The sequence below is a fragment of the Gracilinanus agilis genome, chromosome 3 (genome assembly GCF_016433145.1).
Source record: "Gracilinanus agilis isolate LMUSP501 chromosome 3, AgileGrace, whole genome shotgun sequence".
NCBI lineage: Eukaryota > Metazoa > Chordata > Mammalia > Didelphimorphia > Didelphidae > Gracilinanus > Gracilinanus agilis.
The window spans coordinates 93,895,569-93,907,092 of NC_058132.1; the positions used below are offsets into that span (position 1 = coordinate 93,895,569).

At 45.7% G+C, this 11,524-nt stretch overlaps 1 protein-coding gene across 1 annotated transcript; it reads left to right on the forward strand.

Annotated features, from left to right (window-relative positions):
• The first annotated feature begins 8,234 nt into the window (after window positions 1-8,234).
• On the forward strand, window positions 8,235-9,277 carry P2RY6 (pyrimidinergic receptor P2Y6). The gene has a single exon (XM_044668115.1). The coding sequence runs from the start codon at window positions 8,294-8,296 to the stop codon at window positions 9,275-9,277; it is 984 nt and encodes a 327-aa protein (XP_044524050.1). The 5' UTR covers window positions 8,235-8,293.
• Window positions 9,278-11,524: the final 2,247 nt, after the last annotated feature.

Here is an 11,524-nt window from a genome sequence, read left to right on the forward strand (position 1 = left end):
TCTTTGAGATTCTTCTCAATTCTACCCCCAAATGTACAGTCTTTTCTGGTTACCAAGATGCATCCTAGAAACACAGAATAAAGTTCTAGATGGGAATTATGGTTTCACAATCCTAGTCTAGGCTCTCACACAGACTCACCATGTGACCTTAGGCAAATCCCTTTCCCTTGCCGGACTTTATTTTCCCCATCTGTAAAATGAAACACTCAGACTAGACCAGCCCTGGCAATCTTGAGATCTGTGGTTCACGGGTTCCTTAGAGAGTTGTGGCATCATTCCCCACTCAGGAGGACACCATGGCCCTGGTCTTTGGAGAAATAGGCAATGGGAACAAAGCTCAGCCTTGGTCTGTGAAAACTCTAAGCTTTGTCAGCTTCCAGCTAGCGACGCCTAGTGGACTAGTTGTAGAGTCACTAAATCTCAGGTTCTGGACCTGAAAGTGCATGGAAGTATTTCAGAGAAGATGAGGATCTCAGAGCTAGAAGGGATCTTGGGATGGCAGAACTAGAAATTACCGAGAAACACAAATTGTCGAACAAAGATTTGATGGGAAGGGACTTCAAACACCAGCTAGTCTGAGTCTCTCATTTTACAAAGGAAGAAACTGAGGCCCATGGAAATGAAAAGATTGGCCCAAAGTATCTAAGAAGCCATCTGACTTCAGAGACAGTGTTCTCTCCATTGTTCCACACTGTAACCTGTCAGAGGTGAGAGGAGGAAAGAGGAAAAAAAAGGAAGAGAAGAAGCATTTATTAAGTACCTACTGTGTGCCAGGAACGGTGCTGAGTAAAATCTCATTTGGTATTTTACAACAATACAGGGAAGATTGAGGAAACTGAGGCAGAAATGGTTAAGTGACTTGCCCAGGGTCACACAGGAACTTTAACAACTATATAGTCAATAACAGTGACCTACAAAGTTCATCCCCACGGTAGTATTTTTCAACAGGACAGAATGAGTCAGATAGGGTGAATGTCTCAGCTAAGGATGGGTCTCTACATTATCTTTTCCCCAAAACGCATCCCTTTTCCTTTTTATCTTCAAGTCAAAGGAGCCATTCATTGTCCTTCTATGCACCCGTTCGAAACCTCCATGCCATCTTGCCTCTTTGTCATTCCCTCCCATCCAATCAGTTGCCAAATCTTGTCCATTCTCCCTCCCTCCCATCTCTCCGACTCATTCCCATCTTTCCACTCATGCAGCTACCCCTCCACACACCCTCCCCCATTCTTTACCTCTCACCTAGAATATTGTAATAGTCTGATTGGTTGCCATGCTTCATGTGTCTCCACTCTCCAGCCCATCCTCCCAGTGGTTCCCAAACTTTTTTGGCCTACTGCCCCCTTTCCAGAAAAAATATTACTTAGCCCCCTGGAAATGAACTTTTTGAATTTTAGTAGCAATTAACAGGAAAGATAAATGCACCTGTGGCCATCACCACCTCCCTGGATTGCTGCAGCACCCACCAAAGCGGTGGCGCCCACTTTGGGAATCACTTGGCTAGAGGGATGCTAAGGTGCCTTTCCTAAAGCATCAGTCTGCCCATTTCACTCACCTACTCATTAAATTCCCTACTGCCTCTTAACAAATATTATTTTTTATTTATCTCATCCATTTTACATTTCTTCCTTATGAGTGAGTGTTGTGACATATTTGTTAATACATTCATGTTTTATAAATGAATACATCCACAGATATTGAGGTTACCTTCTCAATTTTTTTTATTTTATTTTTTTCCTACTCAATTTTTAAAAAACAGATGTGCTTTGTAGAACCAAAAAGTGTTAGTGATGACGATCATCATCATAGTCGAATTTATATAGCACTTTAAGATTTACAATGCATGTTACAAATATTATCTCACTGACCCTCACAATAACCCTTTGAGGATGGTGCTATTTTTATCCCCATTTTATAGATGAGCAAACTGAGGTAGAAACCCCCCCCCCCATACATTAACTCCCAGCCATAAATACACACCTCATTCATTTCAGGATATGAAAGAGCCTAGGGCAGAGCTGGGCCCTGGGCTCCTCTTTGTGCCCACACTGGAGCTTAGTCAAGGGCTAGACACTTGAGACTAGGAGTACAGATTGGCTAACGGGGTGCTTAGTACACAGTTGGAGTATCTAGCATCTCACGAGCTAGACTATGAGCTACTTCTCCTCTCTGTCTCTCTCACCCACTTGGCACTTGATAGGTATATTGGGAACTATTTGCTGAATGCATGAACGAGTGAAGGAATGAATAAGTGGAGAACATGAATGTATAAAGGATGAAGGAATGATAGAGTGAAATGAATAAGCAAATGAGCAACCAAATGTAAACGAATGGATGAATGGATGAATGAGCAATGGGCATAAACACCGGTGAGTCAATGGAGCCCACATCCTTTGACCTTTCTCTTGTCTTGGTCTAATCAGGATGCCTGGGTCTCTTCCCCAGAAGCAAAGGTCCCAGGTTGCTGCTGTGGGAGATCAGGGAGGAAGAGCTGAAAATCTGGTCCTTCTTTGTGCTGTGTCATTCACCAGGCAACACTCTCTCTCTGGGCTTGAGGAGGGGGCTTTTCTTCAACTGGGAGGAAGAGGAGAGGTTCAGACCCCTAACTACTAGCCCAAACTCCACATTCTCCTGAGAAGATGGGTGGAGATTAAAGGCTAGAAAGTGGCTTTGTGGAGAGAACTGGAGAGAATAAAGGCCTGGGTTAGTCTCAGAGTACTCATCTACTCATTCAACTTCCTATTGCCTCTAGGATCAACTATGACTTTTATATTTATCAGTTTACATTTCTTCCTTATGAGTGAGTTTTGTAATCTATTAATACTTTATAAATGAATAAATCCACAGATATTGAGATTGTCTGCTCGATTTTTTAAAAACTACCAGACCAGCTCCTTAGGAATAATAATACGCCCACAACCACACACACACACACACACACACACACATCTGGAACACTAACTTTAGAATTAAAAAAAAAAATCTGGCTTCATCTCCTGGCTTGTCCACTTAGGTATGGATGGGTTTCTAGCTTCATTGTGGGTCTCTACATTATCTTTTCCCCAAAACGAATCCCTTATCCTTTTTATCTTCAAGTCAAAGGAGCCATTCATGGTCCTTCTGTATACCCATTTGAGACTTCCTTGCCCTCTTGCCTCTTTGTCATTCCCTCCCTGTACGGCGTTAGGCAGACCCCATCTCTTTCTTTTCTGAGTTTCAGAAAAAAATATAGAATCCTAATCTGAAAAATAAAGATGACAACAGCACCAACTTCTACTTCATTGGGTTGTAAGGATCAAACAGATTTTATACACACGCGCGTGTATGTGCGCATGCATTGTACACATATGTATCATGTGTGTCATGTATGTGTTGTGTGCATGCCTTATATGCATACATAGATACATATACCTGTAAGCAGTTTTCAACCCTTCGAATTCTATATAAGTGCCCGCTATCATTATTATTATCTGTAAAATGAGGTTTGGGTAGACGACCTCTGAAGGCTCAGCCTGCTATAACTCCCATAATCCTCCAGAATGAATAGAACTGAATTTGGGGAGACAATCCATCTTTCCAGCCCCTCACCTGCGATCCCTTCCTTACCTAAGCCGCTGCCACCAATAGAGAGCGGAAGAGCCCAGGGGACCAATAGCTGGCAGCCTTGGTGCCTCTGTCAAGAGAAGCTCAAACATTTTCCTTGCAGAGCTGCCCATTTGAAAGCCAGGGAAATGGAAACTCAGAGGAGGGAAGCTGTTGCTGGAGGAGAAGGGGGAGGGCGAAGGTGGGAACGGCCATCTCCCCTCCGGTGGATACCTGCCCTCTTCCACATAGCCCTCAAATCACCATGGGCTGAGGGGAGGGCAGAAGGAGCTGATTTTCTGGGAATGAGTCTTTTCTCTCTGACTCCTCAGACTCTGAACTGAGCACTTCCTGACACTGGTTTCCTGCTACAGCCTTGGCATGATCTGGAGGCTGGATGGGGGCGTGGGTGAGGAAGACGGGAGGAGGGGAGAAGGCCACATGCTGGGCTATTTCAGCCAGCAAAGTTGGCCCAGAGTGGAGAAGAAAATTGATCAGGCAGCTGGGCAGAGGATGTAGTCCGAGGTGGGCTGAGTGTGGATGTCTCTAGTGGGGCAGACCCCAGAAAGATCCCAGAGCAGGAGGGGAGCAGAGCTGAGCCCTCAAAGGCCAAAGGTAAGGAACCTCATTTTCTAGGAGTGCCCCTGAAGCACCGCATGTGGGGGGCCAGGATGTCACGTATATATTTTTGTATCTGTATGTGGGTTCATTTGAGCATCTAATCCTAGACACAGCAAGAAGGCAACATAATATCAGATATGGAATTGGGCATTCCTCTATGACTCTGGGTAAGTCACTTTCCCAGAGCTTTCTAGAAGAAAGAGCCAGGTTTTGAAGAGTTTTAATTGCAAATCAATACTTTATATTTGATGCTAGAAGTAATAGGGAGCCACTGAAACTCAATTAGCAAGGGGGTTTCCACATCTGGAAAAAAAAAAAAGAGAGATGGTAATAAAAGAGGTAAAGAGATAGAATAGAGAGAATGCTAGGATTGAAGTCCAGAAGGTTCAAATCTTTCCTCTGATACTTAAAAGCTGGATGGCCGTGGACAAGTCACTTAATATGTCTGTGCCTCATTTTTCCTCATCAGTAAAATGGGTATAATAATACAAAGTATTATTTCACAAAGTTGTTTTAAAACTCAAATGAAAGAATGTAAGGAAAGAACTTTGCCAGTTTTAAAGTATTATATAAAAGTAAGGGGTTTGGGAGGGAAAGGAAGGAATGGGCATCATTCTTGTCATTAGTGGAGGGACTTGTAGAAAAGGAACCTCCACCTCTACTAAACTGTGTTAGTCAATTCTTATCAAGACTCAAAATACTTACCCTGTCTGTTTCCCAGGGCAGTCATGAGTAAAGTATCATTTAAACCTGAAAGTGCTCTCCCTGGTAAGAGCATGAGATTTGAAGAACCTTGGGTTTGAATCCTGTTTCTGTTTTGTTCCAGCTGTGTGGCCTTGGGAAAGTCATTTGCATTCCCTGGTCCTTGGTTTCCCAGTTCTAGAACCCAGGTCTTATGAATAGCCCAGAGTGACTGTCATTATTCCATCTTGTCCTTTGGTGGGCATTTATTGTAGAAGTGGGATGTTGCACATCCTTATGTAAGCTCTATTTTTTAAGCCCTTAGCTTCGGTCTTAGAATCAATACTAAGAATCAGTTCTGAGACAGAAGAGTAGTAAGGGCTAAGCAACTGAAGTTAAGTGACTCACCCAGGGTCACACAGCTAGGAAGTATCTGAAACCGGATTTGAACCCCAGTCCTCCTTCAACTCCAGACCTGGTGCTCATTCTATCCTCTGTGTCACCTAGCAGCTCCATGTCCTATTTTTTTTTAAACCAGATTAGGCTCCTGTAAGGGAGTTCTCACTGAAGAACTCCTACTCTGTAACTTAGCTGCCTAGAGCTCCGTGACTTACCCAGGGTCTCACCTTGTATGTGTCAGAAGCAAGACTCAAACTTAAGTCTTTTCTCTATCCATTGTGACACATTGAACGTGTGTGTGTGTGTGTGTGTGTGTGTGTGTGTGTGTGTGTGTGTGTGTGTGTGTGTGTGTAGAGGACTGAGTATTGTAGTGTGGTGTAGTAGATAGATAGAGTCAGGCTTCAGGTGAAGAGGATCTGGGTTCGATTCCCATCTCTGACCTCTGCTGCCTGTGATTCTCAGCAGATCATTTTAATCTTTCATGTTCCCAGGCAACTCTAAGACTCCAAATTCTAGAACTGTGCATTGGCAAAGGGAGTTTCCAGACAATAGGAAGTCCCCATGCCAAAGAAATCACAGCTCCAGCTCAACACACACACACACACACACACATATATATATATATATATACACACACACACACACACACAAACAGTGTGTATGTGTGTATGTATTGTATTGTACTTTATTATATTGTATATACAAATGTATGGGGCATCTGGGTGCTGTAGTGGATAGTATGCCAGGTCTAAAGTCAGGAAGATGAATCTTCCTGAGTTCAAATCTGGTCTCAGATACTTATGAGTTGTGTGATCCTGGACAAGTCACTTAACTGTTTGCCTCAGTTTCCTCATCTGTTAAAATGAGGTAGAGAAGAGAATGGCAAAACACTCCAGTATCTTTGCCCAAAAAGCTCCCCAGTGGGTCACAGAGAGAACTGAAAACTGAACAACAACAAATATATGTGTATATGAATTGTATAGTGTGTGTATCTAGATATACATACACATTACAAGTACAAGCATTGCATATTATGTTTCTATATATGTGCATTGTGGGAAGTATGTGTGTCATGAGGATGGATATGTATTATCTGTTTGTATATACATGCAGGCATTGCCACGTGTCCATGTGTTTCGTTATGGCCTGAATCATCCTGAAGCCCCATCTGGAGCTTTGCTAAAAGACTTCCAGTGATAGTGAATTCACTCTTCTTGCTATAATCTAAGCCTCACTGTCCTTTAACTCCCGGCACAGGGCCCCATGCCTCTAGGTCAATGATGGTGAACCTTTGAGAGACCGAGTGCCCAAACTGCAACCCTCATGCTGCACGTGAGCCACCCCCTTACCCCTGGCAGGAGAGGGAGGAAGTGCTCCCTTTGGCTGCTAGGCAGAGGAGTGGGTGGTGTGAAAAATATCCTCAGGTGTGTGTGGAGAGGTGTAGGAGAGCAGCCCCCTCAGGCAGGCCATAGGTTTACTAACACAGCCCTAGGGCATTTGTGGAACCTAAAGCCACCTGATTCTCTTGGCCCAGAGATCTTCTAACAACACCTACATCCCTCATTCACCTCTTTTCCTTCTACAGCCAATGGAAGTGATACCAGCTCCTCCTTCTAGTCTTTCTCCCTAACTTCCAGAACCCAAGAGGTGCCTTTCCAGGGATTTATTCCCAAGAGAAAAGAGAATAGACAGATTTCCAAATAATACCCAAGGTTATAGGTCCTCTGAAGAAGGGAGAAATCAAAACTCCACAGCATGAACATCTCCTCTACTGCTCAGCCATTCCCCCATGAAGTCCCCTTCCTCAAGTGCCTGTTCCCCTCTGATCCCAAATGAAGATAAGTCATGACCCATTTCCTTTGAGATAATACTCATAAAAAACTCTGAGCACAGTGCCTGGTGCAAGAGTTGGTTCTATATAAACAGTTCTTCCTTCCCTTCCTTCTAGCAAGCTGTGAGGTGGGTGAGGAAGTTAATCTCATTTTTATGGACAGGCCTTCATTCCCCAGTTGAGCCCCTTTCCTCCCCTGCCCAGGGAGCTAACTCTTATAATAAGGCCAAAAAAGAGAAAAATAGAATTAAACAAAACCAGCCAACATGTCTGCTTGGTCTAACCATAAAGGTGACATGCTATACCTGTAGTTCTCCACCTTTTCAAAACCCAGCTTGCTTCCTTGGTTGCTTCCTCTTTTCTTTCTTTCTTTCTTCCTTTCTTCTTTCCTTCTTTTCTTTCTTCCTTCCTTCCTTCCTTCCTTCCTTCCTTCCTTCCTTCCTTCCTTCCTTTCTTTCTTTCTTTCTTTCTTTCTTTCTTTCTTTCTTTCTTACTTCCTTCCTCCCATCCTCCCTCCTTTCTTTCTTTCATTTGTTTTGAAACCCTTACTTTTTGTCCTAGTACCATTCTAAGACAAAAGAACAACAAGGACTAGGCAATGGGAGTTAAGTACCTTGCTCTAGGTCACCTAGGAACCTAGGACCTCCAATCTCTGGGCCTGGTTTTCTATCCACTAAGTCATCCAGCTGCCCCTGACTCTGTTCATTTTTTCCAGCTGTCCTCCATGCCTGAAATGCTCTCCCTGGCTCCTCCTGGCTTCTTCCATGTCTCAGCTAAAATACCAGCAAGCTTTTCCCAAACCCTGTTCATTCTGGTCTTTTCTTTCCCTCCAATTTACCCAATATGTATCTTTTTTATTTGCCTGCTGTCTTCTCTATTGGACTGTGAGTCCCTTTAGAGTTTTCCTTTATGTGCCCAGCATTTAGCACAGTGCCTGGCACATAGTAGGCACTTTATAAATGTTTATTAACAAGATGATGAAGAGAATAGCTCAAGGCCATGCAACAAGGCAATGAGAGGGCTGTACTAGAACCCGAGTCTCTCCATCTGAAGAGCTGGGCTACCCTAATCATTGCTTTCCTTCACTCTGTCCCAACTTAGTGCTGTTTTGTTTCTCCAGGTACAGGAAGACCTTGGCCCTGCCTGTTCCTTCAGGCCCACATCAGGCCTCCCCGGGACATGGAGCCAGAAAACGAGACCACATTAGGCTCGGCGGCGTCCCTGCCTTCTTGTGTCTTCCACGAGAATTTCAAGCACGTGCTTCTGCCCCTGGTGTATTCGGTGGTGCTCATTCTGGGGCTGCCCCTGAACTCCTTCGTCATCGTGCAGATCTGGCTGTCCCGAAAGAGCCTGACCCGCACGGCTATCTACATGCTGAACCTGGCCTTGGCCGACCTCCTCTACACCTGCTCCCTTCCTCTGCTCATCTACAACTACGCCCAGGGTGACCACTGGCCTTTTGGGGACATCTCGTGCCGCCTGGTGCGCTTCCAGTTCTACACCAACCTGCACGGCAGCATCCTCTTCCTGGCTTGCATCAGCTTCCAGCGTTACCTGGGCATATGCCACCCCCTGTCCAGCTGGCACAAACGATGGGGCCGAGGCTCCGCCTGGCTGGTGTGTGGGGCCGTGTGGCTGGCTGTCTCTGCCCAGTGCTTGCCCACCATCGCCTTTGCCCAGACAGGGATACAACGGAACCGCACCGTCTGCTATGACTTGAGCCCCCCGAGCCTGTCTGCCAGCTACCTGCCCTATGGCATGGCCCTCACTTTCACCGGCTTCGTGCTGCCCTTCAGCGCAGTGCTGGCTTGCTACGCCCGCCTCGTGCGGCGCCTCTGCCAGCAGGGTGGCCCCGAGGGGCCGGCGGTGGCAGAGAAGCGGGGCAAAGCAGCTCGCATGGTCGTGGTGGTGTTGGCAGCCTTTGCCATCAGCTTCCTACCATTCCATGTGACTAAGACTGCCTATCTGGCTGTCCGATCAATGCCTGGAGTTTCCTGCCCAGTCCTGCAGACCTTCGCCGCTGCCTACAAGGCCACGAGGCCCTTTGCCAGTGCCAATAGCGTCCTCGACCCCATCCTCTTCTACTTCACGCAGAAGAAATTCCGCCAGAGCCCCCAACAGATCTTGTCCAAGCTAACTGCTAAGTGGCAAAGGGGACACTGAGCACAAAAGGACAGCGGAGGGGCCATAAGCCCCAGAGGGCTCAGATGAGCATCAGCTCTAGGTTGCCCACCAGGGTTGCCCCAGGGACAGCAGTGAATGCTAAGACAACTGTAACCCCCTTCCTGGAAGAGGGGCAGAGCTGTGCCCGGAGACCACTGAGGATCCTAGTGGCCTGTGGAATCTGGGGGTAAAGCAGTGAGGAGCACTAGCCTGGGAGTCAGAGGTCTCAGGCTTAAAAACCAGTTCTGCTCCTTACTTCCTATGCATGGCCTTGGACAATTCTTTTCTGGGCCTCAGTTTCCCTGAAGGGATGGGTTAATGGCAAGGGGAAGATAAGTGCTGACCTGGCTCTTTGGGCATCCTGCTGCCTGCCACAATGGTTGTTTATGTAGCACATGGAACAAGAAGAACCATTCTGGGCTCTGAAGGCTGGATGCCTAGCCGAGCCTCAGATAATCCATACTCATCACATATTTATTGAGCACTTACACAGGGTGGGAGACTGGGGTAAAGCAGAGAACTAAGAATCTTGGATGGGAACTCTTAGGACAGACCTGGGTGTGAGTCCTGCTTCTGATTCCTTCTAACTGAATGACCTTGAGTAAGGCTGCCCACTTCACTGGGCCTTTACTTCCCCAGATCCAAAAGGAGGAGAATGGGCTTATTATGAGGACCAAATGGGATAGTTGTTATAAAGCATTTAGCACAAGTGCCTGGCACATAGTAAATGCTACTATTTAAATGCTAACTATCATTATGGTGATGACAGGATCTCTAAGATTCCTTCCAGCTATGGCTTGCATCCTCACAGAGCTCAGATTTATGGGAGGCAGCAAAAGAGGGTGAAAGGTGGGAAAGGGTGGGAAGACAAGACATAAACATGGCACTAGGCTAAATACACTAAGGGTCCAGTGAGGATAGAGAGGTGGGGCTATCGGAACTCAAGGAAAGTGAAACCACTGAGAGGTAGCTAGTTAAGGAGAATTTCATGAAGGAAATGGGACCCAAGTTAGGCCTTGAAGGACAGAGGAAAATTTGGAGAGGCAGAAGGACTTCACTGGAAGGATAATGGTGTGAGCCAAGGTAGAGGCAAAAACAGAGGGCAGGAGTTGGAGTAAGGGTAAGAGATCAGAGGGAAATGATAATGGAGAGTGAAGGTGGGGTTGGAATATCGATGGCCTTCAGCTCCAGCCTAAGAAGTCTGGATTCAGTCCTGTAGACCGCATGGAGACGATTTCTCACATTTCCTCCTTCACAAACTCTTCCAAACCAACCAAGCCAGCTGCCACTTCGGCAACTTTACTTCTAGAATCTCTGCTGCTTGCCCTCAAATATCCATTCAGTCATTCCTTCCTTCATTCCTTCATCCATTCATTAGCTTATTCACCCATTCATTCAGCAAAAACCTTGAAAAATGCTAGAAAGCCCAGAGCTCTATGCTCAGCTCCTAGGGAAGGCAAAGATACTCTGAAGGATCCAGCCCTGGCATTTGGCCCTCATTGACTCCACTGGTCTTCCCAAGGTGCTGGTTCCTTCTCTAGGTTATTAAGAGGCCTTCTCTTTAAACCATAAAACTTGTAACTTCTGCTCTGACTAAACTGGATGGATGACTTTCCCCAAACACATTGGGGCTTGCTTGCCTCTTGGCTTTTGCTCAAACAGTTCCCTCTACCCAGAATGCCTTTCCTCCTAGTCTTTACATATGGAACTATTTATCTTTTAAGCCCATCTTAAATTGGCATCTCTCTGATTTTCCCCTAGTCAGTAACAACCTTCTCCTCAGACTGTGATCACAGAGCACTTCTCTGAGGCACTTATCATATAATATTGTGAATTCAATATTTGTGCTTGTGCCTTATTCTCTACTAGACTGGAAGCTCCAGGAGGGCAGTGATGGAGGCTTATTGAAACTATGTGTCTCCCTCAGTCCTCTGCCCTAAATAATGAATATTTTATAAACATTCGTTAAAATGAAAGCCAATACTGAAATTGTGTTTTCTAAAATTGATTCCAGCACTTCCCTTCTCTGTTCCAAGGTCCCTCTCAGTTCTGAAATTCTGTGTTCTAAGGTCCTTCCTAACTCTGACATTCTATGTTCTAAGATCCCTCCTAGCACTGACATTCTATGTTCTAAGGTCCCTCTTAGCTCTGACATTCTGTGTTCTAAGGTACCTCGCAGCTCTGTCATTCTGTGTTCTAAGGTCTCTCCCAACTCTGACATTCTGGGTTCTAAGATCCCTCCCATAT

Coding starts and splice junctions, on each gene's coding strand:
- P2RY6 (XM_044668115.1), top strand. CDS start 8,294: ATGGAGCCAGAAAACGAGACCACATTAGGCTCGGCGGCGTCCCTGCCT.